At 41.7% G+C, this 26,767-nt stretch overlaps 1 protein-coding gene across 1 annotated transcript in view; it reads left to right on the top strand.

Annotated features, from left to right (window-relative positions):
* Positions 1-26,767, top strand: part of PSPC1 (paraspeckle component 1) — a 79,907-nt gene that overhangs the window by 25,840 nt on the left and 27,300 nt on the right. The window contains exons 5-6 of the mRNA XM_008259953.4: positions 8,504-8,588; positions 20,754-20,859. Of these exons, the coding sequence (XP_008258175.1) occupies positions 8,504-8,588; positions 20,754-20,859 (191 nt within the window). The remainder of the gene's footprint in view (positions 1-8,503; positions 8,589-20,753; positions 20,860-26,767) is intronic.

Here is a 26,767-nt window from a genome sequence, read left to right as displayed (position 1 = left end):
TCCCCACAGTAGCCAGCACTGTCAGGCCAAAGCTGGGAGCCAAGAGCTTTATCTGGGTCTGGCATGGGTGGCAGGGGCCCAAACACTTGGGCCTTCCTAGGCTGTTTTCCCAGGCATATTAAAGCTGGATCGGAAGTGAAGTGGCTGGGACCTGAACCTTTACCCATGTAGGCTGCTGGTGTTGTAGGTGACTGCTTAACCCATTAAGTCATGACGTCTGCCCCTAAAACAAATAATAGATTTCTGTTTTCATTTGGAATCTATACTTGGCAGTTCTGTTAAGTTTACCTTTTTTAATAAAATTGAACTTACTCATATCTTACATTTAAAGATAAGACTCTTAGTTTGCGAAAATTTGAAAATCTTTGTCTAAGACAAAGATCAAATCATTGGCTATTGAAGTGGAAGAGAGAGCTTGAGGTTTATCTAAGTCTGGTGGTTTTGAAATTTTGTTACACATCAGAATCAACTAGAAATTTGTTTAAAAATTTCCTAGATCCTGTGTAACACTTGTATTAAACATGAATTGTCCATTTGCAGCATTTTTCTTTGCTGCTTTTTTTTTACTCTGTAGCCATGCCCTGATTAGGAGATAACATTTATTAGGTGTGAAAGCATCTGTACTTAAGATTTCTGTTGGGTCTGATGTTGTAGCACAGTGGATTAAGCTGCTGCCTGTGATGTTGTCATCTCATAGCATTCCATATCAGTGCTGATTGGAGTCCTGGCTGCTTCATTTCCAGTCCAGCTCCCTACTAATGTACCTGCGAAAGCGGCAGAGTATGTCCTGAGTGCTTTGGCCCCTGCCTCCCACGTGGAGATCTGAATGGAGTTCTAGGTTCTTGGCTTCAGCCTGGCCTAGGCCTGACTGTTGTGGTCATTTAGGGAGTGAAACCAGCATATGGAAGGTCTTTCTCTGTCTCCCTGCCACCCTAATTAATTTTTTTTTTTTTTAAGATTTGTTGTTTTATTTGAAAGAGTTAACAGACAAGGAAAGGCAGAGAGAGAGAGAGAAAGAGTGAGTTTCCATCTGCTGCTTCACTCCCCAAATGGCCGAAACCATCTGGACTGGGCCAGGGTGAAGGCAGGAGCCAGGGATTTCTTCTGGATCTCTCACATGGGTGCAGGGGCCCAGGGACTTGGACCATCTTCTGCTTTCCTGGGTACATTAGCAGGGAGCTGGATCAGAAGCTGAGCAGCTGGGGCTTGAACCAGAGCTCTGATAAGGAGTGCTGGCATCAGCAGCTTAACCTGCTGTGCCACAGTGCTGGCACATTAGCAGAGAGCTGCATCTTTGTAGTGGAGCAGCCGGGACTTGAACCAGCCAGGACTTGAAATGCAATGATGGTGCTGCAGGCAGTGGCTTAACCTAGTATGCCCAACACTGGCCACAAATTAATCTTTAAAAAAAGATTTTTATTGCTGCTATTGACAAGCAATTATAGGTAAGTCATTAATTCTGCACATATTTAATGTTAGTTTTGCTGAGCAACTTAGTAGATAAACAAAGAACAACATTCCTTCAGACCTCATGGAGCTGTTTTTTTCTGCGTTCTTAGGAAACTTTATGACCTCTGAGGGTGTTTGGACTTTCGAAGCAGAATATTTTTTTTTTCCTCTCAAAGATGTATTCATCTGAAAGAGAGAGAGAGAGGGAGAGACAGAGAATGAGAGAAAGCTTCCATCTGCTGATTCATTCTCCAAATGTCTCCAATGGCTGGTGCTGTGCCAGACTGTATGTAGCCAGGAGACAGAAGCTTCATTCATTTTTCCCATGTGGGTATAGGGGCTCAAGCACATGGGCCATCTTCAGCTGCTTTCCCAGGCGTATTAGCAGGGAGCTGGATTGGAAGTGGAGCAGCTGGATTCCGAACCGACTCCTGTATGGGATGCTGGCAGTGGCTTAAGCTGCTGTGACACGGTGCTAATCCCAGAATACTTTCTTTGTTATATTTCAAAGGCAGAGAGAGAGAGAGAGGGAAAGAGAGAAACAGATCTTTCATCTGGTTCAATTCCTAAAAGAGAGAGAGACATAGAGAAACATCTTTCATCTGGTTTAGTTCAAAAATAGAGAAAGAAACAGATCTTTCATCTGCTGCTTGACTTCCAAAATGGCTGCAACCATTCAGGTCTCCTATGTGGATGGCAGGGTCCCTACTACTTGAGTTGCCATCTGCTGCCTTCCCCTGGTGTACATTAGCAGGAAACTGAATCAGAAGTGGAGCATGGTCTTGAACCAGGCACTCCCACGTGGGATATGAATGTCCCAAGTGGTATCTTCATCATGGGCCGATTGCCTACTCCTGAAATAGAGTAGTTTTCAGTTATTTCCCTTGAGATTTTGGTTGGTTGCTTTGTATGTTTTTATTTAAATCCCCTGTTAGCAATATGTGGGCTTGTTGTATTTAGAAAATTGCATAGCTTTAGTGCATCTTGCTCCTTGTTTCTAGTTTGATTTCTGTTGCAGTACACCTTATATTTATTTCAGCAGAATTTTATTGTTGGCAGATCTGTTCTAGTTTATTCAAAAAATTTTTGAAAATATATTTCTACAATTTTATATTGTATCTGGCATTTGTAAGGGTATATTCAAGGTTAGGGAGGGACTCTAAGTAGTCTTTTTTTTTTTTTAATTTATTTTTTATTTTTTCTTTTTGACAGGCAGAGTGGACAGTGAGAGAGAGAGACAGAGAGAAAGCTCTTCCTTTGCCGTTGGTTCACCCTCCAGCGGCCGGCGCACTGCGCTGATCCGATGGCAGGAGCCAGGTACTTATCCTGGTCTCCCATGGGGTGCAGGGCCCAAGTACTTGGGCCATCCTCCACTGCACTCCCGGGCCACAGCAGAGAGCTGGCCTGGAAGAGGAGCAACCGGGATAGAATCCGGTGCCCCAACCGGGCCTAGAACCTGGAGTGCCAGCGCCGCAGGCGGAGGATTAGCCTAGTGAGCCGTGGTGTCGGCCCTAAGTAGTCTTAATTCTGTGATTTTGCAGAAACCTATCATGGGAATAGGAATCTCAGGCAGTATAGGAAGAATGTCTGCTCTTTATTTATCTGTTGTGTTGTAGGAAATGTGTGTTTTAATGTAAAAAAATCTTGCATATCAGTAGAATTTGTAGCATTTATAAGCCGAAAAAGAAGTTTTATCTTTTTCTGCATCTTGCTTTTTTTACTTTCTTTATAAGTACATTCATAGTTATACCTCTTTATAATGCCTGCATAATTAATTTAGTTCACCTGTTGATTGCTAGATGATTTCTCTCTCCAACTTATTAAAAATTGATATGGAGAATATGCATAAGTGTTGGAAAATTTTTGTAAATGCTGATTTTTATTTTGAAACACATTTGTACTTTATCACAATTTCTTCACTTATACTTTTTACTAATGTTTATATAGTGCTTTCTAGATACAAATTTTGTTATAGTTGTGGGTTATTTTAATTTTTTTTTAACATTTGTTTCTGAGGTTTCCTCATGGTTATTTCTTTGTTGCTTTTGTTGCCAAAATTTCTATAACATTGACTACATAATATTAATTCTCTACTATGTCTTTTTACTTTTTCTCCTTCTGTTACTAGATATTTTTTGGTTATCTTTTGCTTTGTGCATGCTTTGGTACTTTATTTATCAAGTAATTTATTTCCTTTGAATGATGTCTTTAGATACATGACTACCAGAAGATGGAAATATGAGGAAGTAGGCTCCTCTTATCTCTCTTTTTTTTTTAAAGATTAATTTATTTATTTGAAAGTCAGAGTTATGCAGAGAGAGAGAGAGAGGTCTTCCATCCGCTGGTCAACTCCCCAGTTGGTCCCAACGACTGGAGCTGTGCCGATCTGAAGCTAGGAGCCAGGAGCTTCTTCTGGGTTTCCCACATGGGTGTAGGGGCCCATGTAGGGACATGGGCGATCTTCCACTGCTTTCCCAGGCCATAGCAGAGAGCTGGATCGGAAGTGGAGCAGCTGGGTCTTCAACTGGCGCCCATATGGGATGCGCTTCAGGCCAGGGCGTTAACCCGCTGTATCACACCACCAACCCCTCCTCTTAGCTCTTATGTCTCATTTCTCACTTGTTTTGCCTCCGATATGTCTAGATTTATCATACTGACTTAATGTTCTTTAACTGTAATCTTCATATGTATTTAAATCTTAAGTGTAATTTCATAGAGGTTCAGGCATGACTTTGCTGTTCGTCACTTGATTGTCTTGGTTTTCTTCTCCATTCATTAAGAAAGGCTCATAGAAACAATATTCCTTGGGCTTTTGTTCGTAGTAAAATATTATCTATGAGCCTTGTGTTTTAAACTGGTTCTTGAGTGATACAAAATTCGTGGACCTTTTTCTCTCTTCTTATCTTGTCATCTAGCATTAAGTGTTTCTGTGGGAGCATCTGAACTAAGTCTGAAATTAAAAAAAGTGATTTGAGAGATAGGAAGAGACAGACACAGACAGATCTACCATCTGCTATTTCACTCCCTAAATTCCTGCAACAGCTGAAACCAGGACCCAGGAGCCCAATCCAGGTCTCCTGTGTAGGAGATGCAGTTACTTGGGCCATTTCATGCTATCTTCCAGGGTGTACTACCAGGAAGCTGGAATCAGGAGTGGAGCCAGAACTGTAACCTAGATACTCCAGTATGATGTAGACGTTTCTTTTCTTTCTTCCTCTTCTTTTATTATTATTATTTTTTTAATATTTATTTATTTGGAAGGCAGAGTTACAGAGAGGCAGAGGCAGAGAGAAGTCTTTGGTTCACTCCCCAAAGGGCTGCAATGCTGGGGCTGGGCCGATCCAAAGCCTGGAGCCAAAAGCTTCTTCCATGTCTCACATGTGGGTTTAGGGGCCCAAGCACTTGGGCCATATTCTGTTGCTTTCCCAGGCCATAGCAGAGAACTGGACTGGAAGTGGAGCAGCTGGGACTCAAACCGGCTCATATGGCTTTACCTGCCATGCCACAGCACTGCTCCTGATATATGTGGGAGTTTCAACACAGTGTCTTAACCTTACACCAAATGTCTTGCCCCCTTCCCTCTCTTTTTAAAATTTGAGGTACCGGTGTTGTGGCATAGCCTTGGGTTAAGCTGTCATCAGTGACTATGACGTTGGCATCCTATACATGTACCAGTTTGAGACCTAGTTGCTGCCCAACTTCTAATTCGGCACCCTGCTAGTACACCTGGCAAAGCAGTGGAAGATGGCCCAAGTCCTTGGGTCCCTTTACCCACTTGGGAGTCCTGAAAAAGCTCCAGGCTCCTGGCTTCTGCCTGGCACAGCCCCAGCCATTGTGGCTATTAGAGAGTAAACCAGCTGATGGAAGATCTTTCTCCCTCTGTCTCCCTTCTCTCTGTAATCTGCCTTTCAAAGTTAAAAAAAAAATAAGTCTTTATGTAAAAAAATCCAATCCCTTTTATTAAAAATAAATAAAAAATTTATTTGAAAGGCAGAGAGACAGATATTCCATTTACTGATTCACTTCCCAGATGTTCACAACAACCAGGACTTGGCTGGGCCAAAATCAGGAGTTGGGACCTCAATTCCTATCACCTTTGTGGATGGGAGGGACCAAACCAATAGAGATAGCACCCACCCAGCGTGTCATTAGCAGGAAACTGGAGTCAAATGGAGCTGGGACTTGAGCAATAAGTAATGCCAGTGTTCCAACTGCTGGATTAAGTGCATTATTTTATTTTATTCAAGTTAACCTTTTGGAAAGAACTTTGGAATAAGAAGAGATTCAGTTTTGTGTCCTAGTCGAATCCTTTAATAACTGTATGACTCTGAATCCTTTTTCCTTTGGTATAATTTATATATAATTAAATCTGCTCTTAATCTGTAAAATAAGGATATTTACTTTGTTATCATTACAATGTTACGGATATTAAAACAAATTAGTTGTCATACTGAAGTCTGCTGCACATAGGGATTTATTAAGCTTTCAACTGAGGAAATTTATGTTCACCTTAGAAGTTTTGGATAACATTAAAAAGAAAAGGAAAATAAAAACAAACATAATTGTGCCGTCCAGAATAATTTAATATTTTACTATTTTTAAATATAAGCACACATAATTTGTTATAGATTTTTAGTACTTGGAAAGTTTATCCAGTGTTTCTCAGATATGCAACACAAATGTACTTTAACTGTGGAACCTTCTTTTTTCTATGGCAGGGATTGGATGTAGTGAGCAAGTGAACATACCTTTTTTTTTTTTAATTTTAAGATTCATTCATTTATTTGAAAGGCAGAGTTAGAGAGAGAGGGAAGAGACACAGCGAGGGATCTTCCATCCTGTGGTTTACTCCTCAAATGACTGGGGCTGTTCCAGACTGAAGCTGGGAGCCAGGAACTTCTTTTAGGTCTCTCATGTGGGTGCAGGGACCCCAGCACTTGGGCCATCCTCCACTGCTTTCCCAGGCACATTAGCAGGAAGCTAGATGGGAAGTGAAGCATCCAGGACTCAAACCAGCCTCCATATGAGGTGTTATACTGTCAGGCAGTGGCTCTGCTCGCCTGCAGCACAGTGCTGGTCTCATACTCTGCCTTTTTGAAAGTGGTATTGTTCACACCAATATTCAGCCATTTTTACTCCTTTTTTTAAAAAAAGATTTATTTTATTTATTTGAAGGCAGAGAGAGATCAATCTTCCATCAGTTAATTCACTCCCCAAATGGCTACAGTGGTGGGGGTTGGGCCAGGTTGAAGCAAGGAGATGGGATCTCCATCTGAGTCTCACAGGCAGCAGTTAATCTGTTGCACTACAGCACTGGCCCCATTTTTTTATCCCCTTTAAAGAATTATTTCGCGGTGGACATTTGACTTAGCAGTTATGACACTGTAGGGGATGCCCACATGCCATGTTGGACTGCCTAGGTTCCTCTGTTTCTGATTCTAGCTTGCTACTTACTAATGCATACTTTGGAAGGTAATAGGTGATAAATCAAATAGTTGTGTACCTGCCATTTTGGTGGGAGACCTGAATTGAGTCCCTGGCACTTGGCTTTGATCTTTTTTGGCCCTAGATGTTGTAGATATTTGACGAGTGAACCAGTGGATACAAGAACTCTGTCTCTGCTTTCCTTCCCTCCCTTCCTCCCTCCCTTCCTCCCTCCCTTCCTCCCTCCCTCCCTCCCTTCCTCCCTCCTTCCCTCCTTCCTCCTTTCCCTCCTTCCCTCCTTCCCTCCTTCCTCCTTTCCCTCCTTCCCTCCTTCCCTCCCTCCTTCCCTCCCTCCTTCCCTCCTTCCTTCCTTCCCTCCTTCGCTCTTCCTTCCTTGCTTTTTCAATTTGACAGGTAGAGTTATAGATAGAGAGAGACAGAGAGAAAGGTCTTCCTTCCGTTGGTTCACCTACTAAATGGCCGCTATGGCTGGCGCTGCGCCGATCTGAAGCCAGGAGCCAGGTGCTTCCCCCTGGTCTCCCATGCGGGTGCAGGGGCCCAAGCACTTGGGCCATCCTCCACTGCCTTCCCGGGACACAGCAGAGAGCTGGACTGGAAGAGGGGCAGCCGGGACTAAAACCAGTGTCCATACGGGATGCCAGGGCTGCAGGCGGAGGATTAACCAAGTGAGCCATGGCACCGGCCCCTGCTTTTCTTTCTTTTTTCCTTTTTTTTTGTTAAAGATTTAGTTATTTGAAAGGCAGTTACAGAGAGGCAGAGAGAGAGAGAAGTCTTCTGTCTGCTGGTTCACTCCCCAAATGGCTACAGTGGCTGGAACTGGCCAATCCGAAGCCAGGAGCTTTTTCCGGGTATCTCACACCTGTGCAGGGGCCCCAGTACTTGAGCCATCTTCTGCTGCTTTCCCAGGCCATCGGAGAGAGCTGAGCAGCTGGGACTTGAACCAGTGCCCATATGGGATGCCGGTGCCACAGGTAGAGGCTTAGCCCACTACATCACTGCACTGGCCCCTCTGCTTTTCAAAGAAATTTAAAAAAACTTTTTTGTTAAAAGAAAATGTTTTTATGGTTTAAAATGAAATAAAATTTCTCTCCTGTTTGTTGTTCTTCAACCATTGACTTAATTCAGAAATCTTAGCTAATTGTGTTAGGAGGGAAATCCATTAGATTTTATGCAGTTCCCTATCCTTAGTTCTGCTATTTGTTTGGTTCTTGAATACCTTATGCTAGTGCTGCCCAAGGTGTTTTTCTGAACTTCACAGTTGTTGCAAAAATGTTGTAAATGTTTAGAAATTTTAAATAAAAATGAATCAATATGGCTATTACTTAATTTGTTTTTATTATGTGCTAAGCTTTCTATTAAAACAGTTGCTACCCATTTTAATTCTTAACATTAAAATTAGTTTTATTAGAAACATGCCCAGAAGGAATATTAGTTTAATTATATAGCCTATAATTCTCATTATAAAATTATAATCATACTGGAAGGAGTTAAGTGCACAAGTTTAAGTTAGGAGCTATATTGCCAGTAGTAGAGAATCTGTATGTTTATTGATACTAAAAAAGACAGAAAGGGAAGTTAAAGATACTAATGTGTAATCAATATTTTATAGATCTGATGAGACGTCAAGAAGAACTCAGGCGCTTGGAAGAACTTAGAAACCAAGAACTGCAAAAACGGAAGCAAATACAATTGAGGTAGAAGAACTTAAACTGTATATAGGTGTAAATATGTATAGTTTTCATTGTTAGTAATGAAATATGCCATCTTGCATTTAAAAAAGTTGTACTTGGAAGGAACAAGGAAAGTTATCCATGTTTAACTACATGTAGGAAATTAACCCCAAATCTATGATAATTCATTGTTAATCTTTTTTAGCTTGTTAAGGGCACTTTGATTTTTTTTTTTTTTTGACAGGCAGAGTTAGTCAGAGACAGAGAGGAAGGTCTTCCTTTTCCATTGGTTCACCCCCCAAATGGTTACTACTGCCGGCGCGCTGCGCCGACCCGAAGCCAGAAGCCAGGTGCTTCCTCCTGGTCTCCATGTGGGTGCAGGGCCCAAACACAGGGCCACAGCAGAGAGCTGGACTGGAAGAGTAGCAACTGGGACAGAATCTGGTGCCCCGACCCGGACTAGAACCCGGGGTGCCGGCGCCGCAGGTGGAGGATTAGCCAAGTGAGCCTAATTGTATGCCCTTTAAATTTAAATAATAATTATATGTAATTTATTTTAAGACTAAGTGGTGTTACACCATACCATTTTTTCAAGAGATGTATGACTTTGTATTGTGCTGCAGCTTCCTTTAAATGATTTATTTATTTATTTAAAAGGTATATTGAAAGAAGAGCTCTTGCATCTGCTGGCTCACTGCCCACATGCCTGCAGCAGCTGCCGTGGTGTCAGGCCAAAGTTAGCAGCCAGTAACTCCATCTAGGTCTCCCACATGGATGACAAGGACCAAAGTACCTGGTCCATCATTCATTGTCTTTCCAGAATCATTAGCAGGAAGCTAGATTGGAAGCAGAGTGAACTAACCCTGTCATAAGGGATGCAGGCATCCCAAGCATAACCATCCCAGGCTTAACCTGCTGTACCATCATGCCTACTTGTGTGTTATTCTTAGTTTTTGTTTTTTATATATGTAAAACCACTTTGGATGTCTTTTTAAAAATAAATATTTATTTATTTGAAAGAGTAACAGAGACAGAGGGAGAGACACAAAGAGAAAGAGATCTTCCATTTGCTGGTTTATTCCCCAAATGACCTCAGTAGTCAGGCCTGAGTCAGGCTGAAGCCAGGAACAAGGAACTCCATCTGGGTCTCCCACATGGATGGCCGGAGTCCAAGTACTTGGACTATCTTTCTGTACTTTCCCAGGAACATTAGTGGGGAGCTGAATCATAATCAGAACATATGGGACTTGAATTGGCATTTCAATATGAGGTGCTAGTGTTGCAAGTGGTAGCTTAAGCTGCTCTGCCACAGTGCTGGCTCCTATGAATGATTTTGTGTATCTTTGTGCTTCATATAATTATTTTTAACAAGTTGTCTAGAGTGGCCAGTACTGTGATGCAGTAGGATAATCACTGCCTGGGACTCTGGCATCTTGTACTGGTTCCAGGTTGAGTCCTGGCTGCTCCACTTTTTTGCTTTAATATTTATTATTTGAAAGGCAGAGTTATAGGGAGAGAGCGAGCGAGCGAGCGTGCTTCCATATGTTGTTTCACCTCAAATTGGCTGCACAATTTCCGGCTGAAGCCAGGAGCTTCATCCAGGTCTCCCATCTGGGAGCAAGGCCCTAAGCACTTGTGCCATCTTCAGCTGCTTTCCCAGGTCCACTAGTAAGGAACTGGATCAGAAATGGAACAGCTGGGACGAGAATCAGTGCCCATATGGGATGCTGGTACTGCAGGCTTTAGATGCTCAATCACAACATTGGCCGCGTGCTTCATTTCCTATCCAACTCTCTGCTTATGTGCCTGGAAAAACAGCAGAAAATGGTCCAAGTACATGGGCCTCTGCCACCCATGTTTGAAATCCATATGGAGTTCAGGCTCCTGGCTTTGGTCTGGCCCAGCCCCAGCCTTTGCAGTCATTTGGGGAGTGAACCAACAGATGGAAGATCTTGATCTTGATATACCCCCCCCCCCCAACTCTGCCTTTAAAATAAATAAATAAATAGTTACCAAAAAAACATTGAAGGTACAAGGAAAGCTGTCAGTTTGTTTACACACCCTGAATCAACCATTCTCCTAAATAGACTTAAAGCTAAAGGATTTTAAGTTGACCATGGATAGACATTTTTTTTGTTTGTTTGTTTGTTTGTTTGTTTTTGTTTTTTGTTTTTTTTTGGACAGGCAGAGTGGACAGTGAGAAAGAGACAGAAAGGTCTTCCTTTACCGATGGTTTACCCTCCAGTGGCTGCCGCGGCCAGCACACCGCGCTGATCCTAAGGCAGGAGCCAGGTGCTTCTCCTGGTCTCCCATGGGGTGCAGGGCCCTAGCACTTGGGCCATCCTCCACTGCACTCCCGGGCCATAGCAGAGAGCTGGCCTGGAAGAGGGGCAACTGGGACAGAATCCGGCGCCCCGACTAGGACTAGAACCCGGTGTGCCGGCGCTGCAAGGTGGAGGATTAGCCTGTTGAGCCGCGGCGCCGGCCATGGATAGACTTTAAATAACACCCATACTGTTTTCACCAATGTCTACTTCTTAAAATCTCTGTTTTATTGAAAGTGTTACAGAGAGATGGGTTGAGGTAGGTGATATCTGCAATTCTTTGGTTCATCCCAAATGGCTGCAATGACTGGAGGTGGGCCAGGATGAAATCAGGAGCCTGTCCATCATTGGTGTCAGGGTCCCAAGCACCCTGGCCATCTTCTGTCTTTCCCAGTTGTATTATTAGGGAGCTGTATCAGATATGGAGAGAAGCTGGTGCCAGTGCTGTGGTTTAGCGGGTAAAGCTGCTGCATGTAGTTCTGGCATCCCATATGGGTGCCAGTTCAAGTCTTGGCTGCTCCACTTCTGATCCGGCTCTCTGCTGTGGCCTGGGAAAGCCATGGAAGATGGCCCACGTAGGAAACCTGGAAGAAGCTCCTGGCTCCTGGCTTTAGATTGTTCCAGCTCCAGCTGTTGCAAGCATTTGGGGAGTAAACCAGTAGATAGAAGATTCTCTCTGCTTTTGCCTCTCTGCAACTCTGCCTTTCAACTCATCAGTAAATTTTTTCAAAAAGAAGAAAATAAAGTGGAGAAGCTGGGACTTGAACCAGTGCATCTTAAGATGCAGACACTGTAGGTGGGTGGCTCAACCCACTGTGCTGCAGCACTGGCCCACCTCTTGTATTTAGTTGCAAAAGGCAATTGGTTAAATGTTTTTAAAGTTTCAAAAATCATAATTGGATGTATCATTAGCAAGTCTGAGATAGATGAAGCAAATGTAGAAATTTTGATTTTGAAAGTTCTATCTAACTTTGTACATGGTTATATCTGTGTATATCTATTTGGTATCTACTTTGAGTTTGCCCAAGTCATTTTCAAATTACACTCCTTGGACAGGCAGCAGCATCATTCTGTATGTCAGGCATTGTTAGAAATGGCAAGCCTCTCTCCAGAACTTCTGAATCAGAAGCTATATTTATATTGGCAGGCCTTTCTTCTTGCAGTCCTCCAGCTGATTGTGATGCATCCAGAAATTTGAGAACCACTGTTGTATACAACTGCACACCTGAACTAACTAACCTTAGCACCTTTTCAACTAGTTTTTATTTTTATTTATTTATTTATTTTTTATTTTTTGACAGGCAGAGTGGACAGTGAGAGAGAGAGACAGAGAGAAAGATCTTCCTTTACCGTTGGTTCACCCTTCAATGGCCGCCGTGGCTGGCGCACTGCGGCTGGCGCACCGCGCTGATCGGCTGGCAGGAGCCAGGTACTTCTCCTGGTCTCCCATGGGGTGCAGGGCCCAAGCACTTGGGCCATCCTCCACTGCACTCCTGGGTCACAGCAGAGAGCTGGCCTGTAAGAGGGCAACTGGGACAGAATCCGGCGCCCCGACCGGGACTAGAACCCGGTGTGCTGGTGCCTCAAGGCGGAGGATTAGCCTAGTGAGCTGCGGTGCCGGCCCAACTAGTTTTTCCTTTTCATATAAACATGTTTACTTTGTTTCTACTTTCAGATATATTATCTTATAAAACCTCATCTGAATCCATCTTTTTCATCTTTTTTTTTTTTTTAATATTTATTCATTTTACTTGAAAGTCAGAGTTACACACAGAGAGAAGCAGAGGCAGAGAGAAAGAGGTCTTCCTTCTGCTGGTTCACTCCCCAGTTGGCCGCTGCAGGCTGGGGCTTTAGCCTGCTGTGCCACAGCGCCGGCCCCCATCTTTTTTCTCTTATATTTAGACTTTAACTAACCTTTCTAAAATAGTAACTTGCCCTATAGATACCCTACAAATCAAGCAATATGAAGGGAGCCCCAAATAAGACAGAGTAGAACAAATGAACTTGATTTTATTATAAAGGAATAGCATTGGGGCCGGCGCTGTGGCGCAATGGATTAAAGCCCTGGCCTGTAGTGCTGGCATTCCATACAAGCGCCGGTTTGAGTCCCAGCTGCTCTTCTTCCGATCCAGCTCTCTGCTATGGCGTGGGAAAGCAGTAGAAGATGGCCCAAGTCCTTGAGCCCCTGCACCCACGTGGGAGCCCTGGAGGAAGCTCCTGGCTCCTGGCTTCGGATTGGCACAGCTTCAGCCATTGCGGCCATCTGGGGAGTGAACCAACCAGTGGATAGAAGACCTCTCTGTCTCTACCTCTCTCTGTAACTCTATCTTTAAAATAAATAAATCTTTTTTGTTTTGTTTTGTTTTGTTTTTTAAAGAACAGCACTATCACATTGAAAGGGGTTGGGGAAGAAGACAAGGGAATTAAGTAATTTCAAAACAGTATCATTGCTGGGTTGTGCAAGACTAATAATGAGTTGAATCATATATAAGTTCTGTAATTTAGTTGAGGGTATGAGTTAGCATTTGTGCAAGTATTTTGTGTTTACTTTTTTAAGTGAACAAATTGGAAAATATAGATGAGACCCATTTCTCACCTTTGGAGAAGGAGGAAAGGCTAAAATTAAAATAAGTCTTGTGGTGTTTGACTGGAATCAAAAGTATCAGTATGAACTCCAGTAGTATTTAATATTGACAGATGCAGAAATACAGATATGTGTTTATGTGTGGATTAATGTATGTATAGGGGTGGTATTATGGCAAAACAAGTTAAGGTGGTACTTGGGGTGTTGCATCCCATATCAGAATGCTGGTTCCAGTGGTGGCTACTCTGCTTCTAGTACACCTTCCTCCTAATGCATCCTGGGCAGTTGTAGATGATAACTCAAATGCTTGGGCTCCTGTAACCTATGAGGGAGACCCAGATGGAGTTCGGGGCTTCTACCTTTGCCCTCGTCTATCCTTGTCTGTTGTAGGATAGTGAAACAGCAGATGGAAGATTCCTGCCCCGCTCATCATCCCCCAATCTCTCTCTCTCTCTCTCTCTCTCTCTCTCTCTCTCTGTATCATGCTGCACTTAAGAAATAATTTAATGTATATGTGTGTACACACACACACATGCACACACAATGTACATACCTATCTATGGCCCTAGAAACAGTGTCATCCAATAATGACAAGTATGTCTAACGATGATGTCTTTGCTCCTAAGCACCTTTCTTTAATAAAGAAAGTGAGTACTCTTTGGAAAAATGGTTGATACTAGGGTAGGGTGAAAAATTCAGGAGACTGAAATATCTTGTACCAGGGAGCAAGGACAGAGCTTGTCAAAAGAACCCAGGAGCCAACCTGAAGTAAAGCCTAATAGTCAAAGTTAGGACACTTTCAGCAATAAAACAATTTAAATGACAATGAGATAACTATGATGATAATTAAACAAAGAAATAACTGGGAGAGATAGACTAACTTTTCCTTATTACTGTATTCCTTAGAATAATAAATGCGTGGCTGGTGTTGCAGTTTAGAGGGTGAAGCTGCCAGCATCCTATATGGGTGCTGGTTGTGTCCCAGCTGCGCCACTTCTGATCCAGTTCTCTGCTGATGGCCTGGGAAAAACAGTGAATGTTGGCCCAAGTGTTTGGGCTCCTGCAACCCAGCTGATGGACCTGGAGCAAACTCTTGGCTTCCTGTTTTGGGCCTTGTATAGCCTCAGCCCCAGCCATTGTAGCCATCTCGGGAATGAACCAGCAGAAGAAAGATCTCTTTCTCCCTCTCTCTGAAACTCTGACCTTCAGATAAATAAATAAATATAATAAATCTTTAAACAAACAAAATGAATAAAATAAATGTAGAAAGAATGAAAGAGAAAATCATTGATAGGCAAACATTACAGTGCTAATTGCTACAGGCAAGATCTATATTGATATTCAGGTTGTACAAAAATTTGAGAAATGTGATTTTTTCATAGTCTCAAATTGTATTAACTATAAATTGAAGAATAGTGAGCTTAAAGTGGAGAGACGAGGCAGATACCATGATATTTAAATATTTAATTTCTTATTACCCATAATAAGACAGTTGACTTCAGGGGCTCCTAGATATGCTTCACTAGGATTAATAGGACATTTCTATGGTATTCTTTCCATATAGGCATAACCTCATTTCAGTCATGATATTACATCAGACAAATGTAAATTGAAGGATAGTCCTGCAAAGTAATTAGTCCTCTATAAAAGAGAGGTAGAAAAATTGGAGTGTTACAGACTGGAGCAGACAAGAGACATAATTATTATTTTTTGAAAGCTTTTATTTCATAAATATAAATTTCATAGGTACAGCTTTTGGAATATAGCGGTTCTCCCCCTCCCCCCCCCCCATATCTGCCCTCTGACTCCCACTCCTTCCATCTCATTCTTCATTAAGATTCATTTTTAATTATCTTTATATACGGAAGATCAGCTCTATCTTAAGTAAAGATTTTAACAGTTTGTACCCACACAGACACACAAAGTATAAAGTACTGTTTGAGGATAAGTTTTAACATTAATTCTCATAGTATAACTCATTAAGGAGAGTTACACAGTTGCACAGTGACTTCTGTTGTTGATCACCCAAGGCTCTTTTTTTTTTTTTTTTTTTTTTTTTTTAATTTGACAGGTAGAGTCATAGACAGAGAGAAAGAGAGAGAAAAAGGTCTTTCTTCCATTTGTTCATCCCCCAGTTGGCCGCTGTGGTGATCCGAAGCCAGGAGCCAGGTGCTTCTTCCTGGTTTCCCATGCAGGTGCAGGGGCCCAAACACTTGGGCCATCCTCCACTGCCCTCCTGGGCCACAGCAGAGAGCTGGACTGGGAGAGGAGCAACCAGGCCTAGAACCTGGCACCCATATGGGATGCCGGTGCCGCAGGCCGAGGATTAACCAAGTGAGCCAAGGTGCTGGCACATCCAAGGCTCTTGTCATGAGCTGCCAAGGCTATGGAAGCCTCTTGAGTCCACAAACTCCAGCCTTATTTAGACAGGCCCATAATCAAAATGGAAGTTCTCTCCTCCCTTCAGAGAAAGGTACCTCCTTATTTGATGGTCCCTTCTTTCCACTGGGATTTCATTCACAGAGATCTTTCATGTAGGGCATTTTTTGCCACAATGTCTTGGCTTTCCATGCCTGAAATGGTCTCATGGACTTTTTAGCCAGATCCGAAATGCCTTAAGGGCTAAAAGACAAAATATTGAATGCAAGATTCTGGGTTAGGTCCTGCAACAGAAGGAAGACATTAGTGGGGAAATTGGTTAAATTTGAATAAGACTAGTTAATTATAATATTGTACTGGTGGCCGGTGCGCGGCTCAATAGGCTAATCCTCCACCTAGCAGTGCTGGCACACCGGGTTCTAGTCCTGGTCGGGGTGCTGGATTCTTTCCCGGTTGCTCCTCTTCCAGGCCAGCTCTCTGCTGTGGCCCGGGAGTGCAGTGGAGGATGGCCCAAGTACTTGGGCCCTGCACCCCATGGGAGACCAGGAGAAGCACCTGGCTCCTGCCTTCGGATCAGCGCGGTGCGCTGGCCGCAGTACGCCAGCTGTGGTGGCCATTGGAGGGTGAACCAAAGGAAAAAGGAAGACCTTTCTCTCTGTCTCTCTCTCTCACTATTCACTCTGCCTGTCAAAAAAAAAAAAAAAAAAAGTATTGTACTGGTGTTTATTACTTGTTTTCATGATTGTGTGTCATGGTTTTATATATTAGAGGAAACTGGATGAAGTGCATATAGTAACTATTATTTTAGTAACTACGCTGCAACACCAGCCATACATTTATTATTCTAAAGAAAAGCTAATCTTTCCCATTTATTTCTTTGTACAATTAGCATCATAGTTGTCATTTAAATTATTTTGTTGCTGAAAGTGTCCCAACTTTGACTATTAGGCTTTCCTTCATGTTGAACTTAAAGTTTACTTTGGTGAAAAATAATTGAAATACATTCATACAAGTGGTCTTCAAAAAGTTCATAAAAAGTTATGGGAAAACTAAACTATGCATTGATTTCAAAATAGTTTTGCCCCCAAATAAATAGGCTGTAATATCATTTTCTATGACTTTTGAAGTACTGCAGTAGCAGTTAAATTTAAGAGGTTTGGGGCACGGCAGGTTAAGGCCTCAGTCTGCAGTCTTGGCATCCCATACAGGCGCCAGTTTGAATCGTGGCTGCTCTATTTCCCATCCAGCTCTGCTATAGCCTGGGAAAGCAGTGGAGGATGGCCCAAGTCCTTGGACCCCTGCACCTCCTGGCTCCTGGCTCCTGGCTTTGGATTAGTGCTTTTGTGGCCATCTGGGGAGTGAATGAGTGGATGGAAGACCCCCTGCCCCGCCTCTATCTCTTCCTCTGCCTCTCTCTCTCTGTAGCTCTGCCTTTCAAATAAATAAGTAAATCTTTTTAAAAAAATGAACAAACCAAAGGTTTTTCTGAAAGTAATCTACCAAGCAACTTTTAAAAAAAATTGTATTATTTCTTTGACAGGCATAGTGACACATAAAGAGAAAGAGAATCTTCTGTAGGCTGGTTCATTGCCCAAATGTCTACACTAGCCTTAGCTGGGCTTGGCAGAGCCAGGAGCCCTGAACTCCATCTGAGACTCATATGTGGATGGCTCGGGTCTAAGTACCTGCACTGTCTTCCCTGATTTCCCATGTGTATTAGTAGGGAGCTGTAACAGGAGTGGAATAGCTGGGACTCCAACTAGTGCTCCTATATGGGGTGCCTGTGTTGCAATTGACAACTTAACCCACTATGCCATAATGTCAGATGCTAATAAAACACTTTAATTGTTAAAAATCCAAATAATTCTGCCTCTGCTTGTTGGCTTTACCTTAGTTGGAAGATAGAAATCATATGGCTTATGATAAGTATATTTTGAGAGAAATTAATTTATTTGGGGCACATATGTTTGTACTTTTCCTTTCAATTTATAATAAAATTATTTAGCTTTCCCTGGATCACATAATTCTTCAGAGGTTATGGCAGTACAAAAGGAAGGCAAGGATAAGGGATATTCTGGTACAGCTTGTTACTTGACCGTTTAATAGTTTATTTGTTCACTTACTCCTTTATTCCTTCTCTTCTTGCCCACTTGCTTATTACTTATCTACCCAGCTTTTAGGTTACAGTTGGGGCTACATGATAGATGAGGGGCATGGTACTGAACAAAACAGGGCAGTTATATGTGAAAGGCACCATGGCTTACTGCATAAAGCCTGTCAGTTTTTTAAAATCCTACAGAAATAGAGCAACAGTGCTTGAACCAGTGTTCTGATATGGATTGTTGGAGCTACTGTGCCAAAACCCTGTCCCTCTCACTTATTTATGAAATTTTTAATTACCCTCTTTTAAAAAAAGATTTATTTACTTTAAAGGACGAATTACAGAGAGGCAGAGGCAGGGAGAGAGAGAGCGCAAGTGTGAGTTGGAGCACAGTGGCCAGAGCTGGGCTGATCTGGAGCCAGGAGCCAGGAGTTTCCTCCAGGTCTTCCACATAGGTTCAGGGGTTCAAGCACTTGAGCCATCTTCCACTGCCTTCCCATGCTATAGCAGAGAGCTGGATCAGAAGTGGAGCAGCCAGATCTTGAACCAGCATCCATATGGGATGCTGGCACTGTTATACCACAGCACCATCCAAGCAAATGACTCTTTAAAGAAATAATAATAGACTGTTCTTGGGCCATGCTGGTGTAGTGGGTTAAACTGCACCTGCGAGCCTGGCATCCCATATGGGTGTTGGTTCAAGTCTTGGCAGCTCTACTTCTTGTCCAGCTCCCTGCTTATGTGCCTGGGATATAAGTGGAAGATAACCCAAGTTTTTGGGACCCCACATCCAGGTGGGAAACCTGGAAGAGGCTCCTGGTTTCTGGCTTTGTCCTGGCCATTTTGGCCATTTGGGGAGTGAGTCAACAGATGGATTTCTGTCTCTCTGTAACTCTGACTTTCAAATAAATAAATTCTTCTACTTGCCTTTTTTCCTAACAACTTTTTTTTTTTTTTTAAATTATTTTATTTATTTAAGAGGTAGAGTTACAGTCAAAGAGGGGGAGAGACAGGTCTTCCACCTACTGATTCATTGTGGCCGCAATGGCTGGAGCTGAGCCAATCCAAAGCCAAGGGCTTCTTTTGGGTCTCCCATGCCTGTGCACAGACTCAAGCACTTGGGCCATCTTCTACTGCTTTCCTAGGCCATAACAGAGAGCTGGATCGGAAGAGGAGCAACTAGGTCTCGAACTGGTGCCCATCTGGGATGCTGGTACTGCAGGCAGAAGCTTAGCTTACCTACACCATTGTGTCGGCTCCAACAACTGTTCTTTTAATTGCCTTTTTTCTGATAATTTCCCTTGACATTCTTTGGTATTAGTAGATATGAATCTACCTCTTTAACAGTTGGCAACAGTGACCCTTAATTGTCCCACATTTATAACCTATTAACATATCCTCAGCCTTTTGCTTTTTTAAGTGATTCTGTAGTGTGTATGTGTTCCATTTATTGGAAATAAAAAAGTTTGTATATTTAAAATTATGTGTTAGAAGTTGGCCCCTACAAGATCATTCTGTCCATAATATTCCTTCTGTAGTTCTGAACACAAAATATCCTTGAAACTTTATTCCTGTATCATTTGTTAGCAAGATCTGATATGACTGTATTTGCTGGCAAAACTTGACTTGAACTCCTGTTGTGGTCATGTTAAACATTTATTATTTCTAAACAATGTGAATGTTCACTTTACTATAGAAATATTAATGTGATTGATTTGGAGTGCTGCCCAGGTCCCAATGGGAGTATAAATAGTGTTAGTATATTAATCCTTTTTAAAATTGGAAAAACTATTTTTAGTCTGAATGTTGTACAACAAGCTACAACAAAATGTCTTGCAGTTGGAGAATTGTGCTGTAATTCTGAATGTAGAAAATTGCTTCTAAGAGTAACCTGGAAAAGGAGTCCCACTGAAGGGACATTAGTTTGATGTAGTCTTTACTATTAAAATTACTAGCAGAATTTTTTTTCTTGTGGAGGGCATATATGAGTTTATGTTAATTTAAATATCAAAGTAAAGTCTTTCAGTATTGAAGTAGATTTTTTTACTTAATCATGTTACAGCATCATCTGACTTTGCACATACATATAAGTGGTACTTTGATTATACTTAGTGGGTAGAGGTTAACAGACATTTTCTTGGAGGAAAGCAGATAGTAAATATTTAGGCTTTTTAGGTTATAGATGACTTTTCTCTCAACTGTTCATCTGTTCTAGCTACAAGGGAGCTGTAGACAGTAATATAAATCAGTGTCTTATAAAATTTAATTTATTGAAAGCAAGTTGGGAGCCTACAGTCTACTCTAGGTATTTCCCTCGGAGGTTGATAAAAACTGGTGCAAGAGGGATTGGTAAGTTTTCCTTCTGCACATAATGAGATTTTGGCCTAGAGAGAGTTGTGCTTTGAAGTGGTTTAGCTTTGCATAGGTTTTGAAGTATCTTTAAGCACTGTGCTATTGTTAGGACAGTGATGAACTGCAGACTTCTTTTTTTATAGAAAGAGGGTTACATATTTGAACTTTTTTTTAATTTTTGGTTTCCTAAATATAAGGACATAAACTACCTAAGTTATATATTGTCACTTGGATTTTGGGTTTATAGTAGTTAGATTTTGGTTGGTTGAATTTATTAAAGGCTTAGAACAAAATAGAATAAAGTAAATTTAGGATACCATAGCCAATTATTAGTCATTGATCTGGTGCATGTAATTTGTTTAAATGGTTTTATTTTATTTTATTTCATTTTATATGAAATTATGACTCACTTGTCATAGTGATGAGATTTTTGTTTAAAAAATTCTCAGGCATGAAGAAGAGCATCGTCGTCGTGAGGAAGAAATGATCCGACACAGAGAACAGGAGGAACTGAGACGACAGCAAGAGGGCTTTAAACCAAACTATATGGAAAATGTAAGTAAAATGCTAGTTAACTGAAATGATTTTATATTGTGAGGCATATGATGTTTATTTGTAATTCTTTATATTTTGTTTCATTTAATGTGCAACTTTTCTGATTTTGTTGTTTGTTAAACTAATGATTCTTAGCTTTTTACAGTTAGTAAATTAAAATTAGTTTCTAAAGGTAACCATGTCATAACATATTTTTTCATTATTGTATTTGAACTTTACAAAATGTTACTAAATGTTACTAAATTAGAAATATATACTCTATAAAGATTACAAAAGTCTTTTTCTTTGGCAGATTTCAGACACACAAAAGGAGACCAGTTTGTGCTTATCATATAACCATAACTGTTATAAAACACATGGCTGATCTTTTTCATCTTTAAGTATGCTCATTTTCTTTCTCAGATTATTTGGTATGAAATATTTGACTTGATATTATTTTATGCTTAAATATTTTCAGCATGTATTTCTAAAAGATGAAGACTCTTCCCCTCATTCTTTTGTCATATCTTAAAGCTTGTTGGTTCTCTAGTATTGTGTATTTAAAGCCCAGATTTACACATCATCTTTATTTATTTATTTTGCAGTTGATGTCTTTGTTGTCTGATAGGTCCGATTATTTAAGAACATAGTTTTCTCTCCCTCTTTCTGTTTCATTTCCCTTTATTTATTTGATTATTAAAACAGAACTTCATTATATAGAGTATCTGATCACATGCTGGGTTTTTTTTAAAGATTCAGTTTCTTTATTTGAAAGGTTTGAGTTGGGGCCGGCACTGCAGCATTGCAGGTAGAGCCCCTGCCTGCAGTGCCAGCTTCCCATTTCGGTGCTGGTTCAAGTCTTGGCTGCTCTACTTCCAATCCTGTTCTCTGCTATGGCCTGGGAAAGCAGTGGAAGATCGCCCAAATCTTTGGGCCCCTGCACCCATAGTGGAAGACGCAGAGGAGGCTCCAGGCTCCTGGCTTTGGATCGGCACAGCTCCAGCCATTGTGGCCAATTGGGGAGTGAACCAGCGGATGGAAGACCTCTCTCTTTGCTTCTCCTTCTCTCTCTGTGTAACTCTTGACTTTCAAATAAATAAATAAATAAATAAATATTTTAAAAAGGTAAGAAAGGCTGAGTGACAGAGAGGGAAAATACAGAGTAAGAGAGGTCTTCTGTCCGCTCTGTCCGCTGGTTCACTCCTCAAATGGCTACAGTGGCTGAGGCTGGGCCAGGCTGAAGTCAGGAGACAGGAGCCTCTTCTTGGTCTCACAGGTGGGTGCAGGGGCCCGCACACTTGAACCATCATCCATTGCCTTCCCAGGCTCACCAGCAGAGAGCCGGATCGGAAGTGGAACTTCCAGGACTGGAACTGGTGAGCTGCTGCCGCTGCAGGTGGTGGCCTAACCTGCTACAGTGTTGCCCCCTATTACTATCTTTTTAATTTGAGGGGCAGAGAGCAGACTCTCATTCACTGGTTTGCTCCTTAATGCTTGCAACGGCCATGGTTTGCTCCTTAATGCTTGCAACGGCCAAGGCCCAGGGCTCAGAAATGTGATCCAGATCTCCTATGCAGGTGGAAAGGATCCAGTTACTTGAGCCATCACCTCTGCCTTGCAGGGTTTGCCTTGTAAGGAAGCTGAATTCAAGAGCTGAAGCTGGGAATCAAACACAGGTACTCTGAGTAGGATGCAGATGGCCTTAATGCGGAGGCTAAATACCTACTCCCACACTGCAGTGATGTTTAACACTTTCCTTGAGCTTGCTGCAAACTGGTATTAGTTCAGAAGACATGATCTGACCTGCATTTTTATTTTTGGAGACAGGGTGGTGGAGCAAACAAGACTACCTCAGATGTTAAAAATCTAAAAAAATCTAGAAGTTCTTAATGATAACTAGCAGGACTGCATAGTTCACCTTCAAGAGTGGAATTTTAATCTTTGAAAAATATTTACTGTTACATTTTTCTGTGGTGTTGAAAGCCATGATGCTTTGATAAGAATTTCTTTAAACTTGTTTCTGCTTTTCTGAGGCTATAAGTATGAGTATTAATTCAAATCATAATTGCTTTTTTAATGTGAAATCCATTTCTTTATTTGAAAGGCAGAGTGCGAGATCTTCTATCCATTGGTTCATTTCACAGATAGCTGCAACAATCAGATCTTGACCAGGTCAAAGCCAGGAGCCAGGAACTCCATCCTGGACTCCCACATGAGTAGCAGGGGTCCCAGGCACATAAACAGTAAGCTGGATTAGAAGTATAGGAGCCAAGGCTTGAACTGGCACTCTGATACCGGATGCCAGCATTGCAAGTGGTGGATTAACCCATCATACACAACAGTGGCCACATATACTTTTTTTCTGGCCTTCTCTTTTGTTCCCTAGAACTTTTAAAACTTTTTTTAAATTAGAACACATATACACTAAATAAATTTTTTGTTTGTGTTTTTAAAGATTTATTTATTTTTTTCAAGAGGCAGAGTTACATATTCAGAGAGAGGGGGAGACAGAGAGAGAGGTCTTCCATCCACTGGATTCCTCCCCAAAATGACTATAACTGCTGGAGCTGGGCCGATCTCACACCAGGAGCCAGGAGCTTCTTCTAGGTCTCCCACATGGGTGCAGGACTTAGGCCATCTTCCAGTGCTTTCCCAGGTGCATTAGCAGAGAGCTGGATCAGAAGTGGAGCAACTGGTACTTAAACTGGCGCCCATATGGGATGCTGTCACTGCAGGCAGAGATTTAACCTACTGCTCCACAGTGCTGACCCCTAAATGAATCTTAACTTGTATAATGGAGAGAAATTTTTTTTTTTTAATTAGTTATTTATTTAAAGGGTAGAGAGAGAAAAAGATCTCTTACCTACTGGTTTACTCCCCATATGGCTGCAGTGGTTGGGACTGAGACTGGCCCAGGCAGAAGCAGGAGCCTGGAATTCCATTCTGCTATCCCATATTGGTGGTAGCAGCCCAAGCACCTGGCCATCTTCTGTTGCTCTACCAGGTACATGAGCAGGGAGCTGAATCAGAAGTGGTACAGCTGGGATTTGAACCCAAGCTTGTATGAGCTGCCCATGTCTCAGGCAGAGGTTTAATCTGCTGTCATGCAACACTGGCTCCCATGGGGGGAAAGTTTTATGTATCAAGTAAATATACTTTCAAAGAAAATTATATAGCATCTAAATGAGTAAGTTCTTTTATTATAAGTCATCCTAAAAGTTTAATTCTATTTTAAAGTCCATCTCTAAATTAATTTAATTTAGAACTCCAGGTTTTTTTTTCCCCCCAGAATAATTTCTTCTGTTTTTTTTAAAAAAAATTTTTTTATTTGACAGATAGTTAGAGTTTTGACAGAGAGAGAGACAGAGAAAGGTCTTCCTTCTGTTGGTTCACTCCCCAAATGGCTGCCACAGCCGGAGCTACACCGATCCGAAGCCAGGAGCCAGGTGCTTCTTCCTGGTCTCCCATGCGGGTGCAGGGCCCAAGCACTTGGGACATCCTCCACTGCCTTCCCGGGCCACAGCAGAGCTGGACTGGAAGAGGAGCAACCGGCACTAGCACCCGGCGTCCATATGGGATGCCTGGGCTGCAGGCAGAGGATTAACTAAGTGAGCCATGGCACCGGCCCCCAGAATAATTTCTTGCATTATTTTATAGCAATTTTGTTTTCTTCCTTGATTATTTAACATTTGCAGACTGAATCATTTTGATTGTTTTGTTTGAACATAAATATGTTAAGTTTGTCAATGCAAGGCTCTTTTATGATGTTAAAAAAGACAGTGCAATTTAAAAATTTTCCAAATCCATTTTGAAACATAGTAACCAGTGTTTTTATCTTCAAATATAATCACAATTATAAGTCGTATGTGTTAATGTTTCTTAGGGAAACTTCCAGTAAGAATTAGGAAACTCCACTTGTTCCTCTTATTTAACTGAATACATCTACTAAGGTGCTTGTACATAGTGAGTTTGATGGAATTAATTTAGGCCTAGAGCCCCTCACCTCCACTCTGCATTTGTTACATCTGGAATGAATTCTACCAATTTATACTACTGTTATACGTGTAAATAATTATTGTACCACTAAACTTGAATAAGTTAGTTATAAACTCTTTGTTCTTTGAAATAATTCACAATTTTAAAAAACTTTAGCCAGTGTCTTTTATATCTCATGGTATTTAATGTAGATATAATTAATGTTGCATATAGTTTTACTTTCTGTTTTAATACTTGGGAACATTGTTATAATTTGAAATTGAATTGTTCCAAATTATTTTTATTTAAAAATATTTTGCATTTAAAATTCCATTTAATGGAAGGTAAAGTTTTACAAATAGCCACTGAACTTTGAGAATAGATAAATTAGACCTTTATGAGTAAAATACTTCATTGAGTATATTGACATTTGAAAAATAGATCATTTATTGTTTCAGAAGATTATATTCCTAGGAAAGTTTTTTGACAATATATTTAAATGTTAAATACTTTTTAAGTAGTTTCAAAATATGCATTACATACTTAGAGCATTGTAGTAAAATTAATTTGACTACAGCAGAAATTGGAGGTCCTGTAGCTGTTTTCATACTCCCACGTCACAGAGATAAGAATGAAGTTCATGTTCTTAAAGGATTACTTAAGACAAAATATTAGAGACTATTTGTGACTCACAATAACTTTAAATATTTGTTCTCTGGTATGCTATCTTTAAAAGTCTGTTGTTGAACCCTGGACTAGAATATTTAAGTACTTCTGAGTTTGGTTTTTTTTTGGATTATTTTATTTATTTGAAAGAGTTACAGAGAGAAGTAGAGCCAGAGAGAGAAAGAAGTTTTCTTTTTTTCTTTCTTTCTTTTTTTTGACAGGCAGAGTGGACAGTGAGAGAGAGAGACAGAGAGAAAGGTCTTCCTTTTCCTGTTGGTTCACCCACCAATGGCCACCATGGCCGGCACGCCGCGCTGATCCTAAGGCAGGAGCCAGGTGCTTTTCCTGGTTTCCCATGGGGTACAGGGCCCAAGTACTTGGGCCATCCTCCACTGCACTCTCTGGCCAGCAGAGAGCTGGCCTGGAAGAGGGGCAACTGGGACAGAATCCGGTGCCCCGACCAGGACTAGAACCCGGTGTGCCGGCGCCACAAGTTAGAGGATTAGCCTATTGAGCCACGGCGCCAGCCGAGAAAGAGGTTTTCCCTTCTGCTGGTTCACTCCCCAATGACCACAATGGCCAGAGCTGAGCTGAAGCCAGGAGCCATGAGCTTCTTCCTGGTCTCCCGTAGGATGCAGGGGCCCAAGGACTGCCATCTGCTGCTTTCCCAGGCTATAGCAGAGAGCTGGAATGGAAGTGGAACAGCTGGGACTTGAACCAGTGCCCAAATGGGATGGTGGTGCTACAGGCGGGGGCTTTTTTTTTTTTTTTTTTTTTTTGACAGGCAGAGTTAGGCAGTGAAGAGAGAGACAGAGCAAAAGGTCTTCCTTCTGCCGGTTCACCCCCTAAATGGCCGCTTTGGCCGGCACGCTGTGCCGATCTGAAGCCAGGAGCCAGGTGCTTCTCCTGGTCTCCCATGCGGGTGCAGGGCCCAAGCACTTGGCCCATCCTCCACTGCCTTCCCGGGCCACAGCAGAGAGCTGGACTGGAAGAGGAGCAACTGGGACAGAACCCGGCGTCCCAATTGGGACTAGAACCCGGGGTGCCGGTGCTTCAGGCAGAGGATTAGCCTATTGAGCCACCGCGCCAGCCAAGGGTGGGGCTTTAACTCGCTGTGCCACAGTGCCAGCCCCGTGGAATATTTATCACTTTTGACAAGTACTAATATTAGTGGCTTATAGGAATCAAAGTTAAGCTTTTAATTTTTTGAGGAGCAGTTGTATTTCAAATAGTGTGTTAGTTGAACTATGATAATTTGTGTAACAACAGAATTAAATAAACTTTCTTC

This window comes from Oryctolagus cuniculus, chromosome 9, assembly GCF_964237555.1.
Source record: "Oryctolagus cuniculus chromosome 9, mOryCun1.1, whole genome shotgun sequence".
NCBI lineage: Eukaryota > Metazoa > Chordata > Mammalia > Lagomorpha > Leporidae > Oryctolagus > Oryctolagus cuniculus.
The sequence above is the reverse complement of the archived record's forward strand: the minus strand, read 5'-3'. Positions and strand labels throughout refer to the sequence as shown.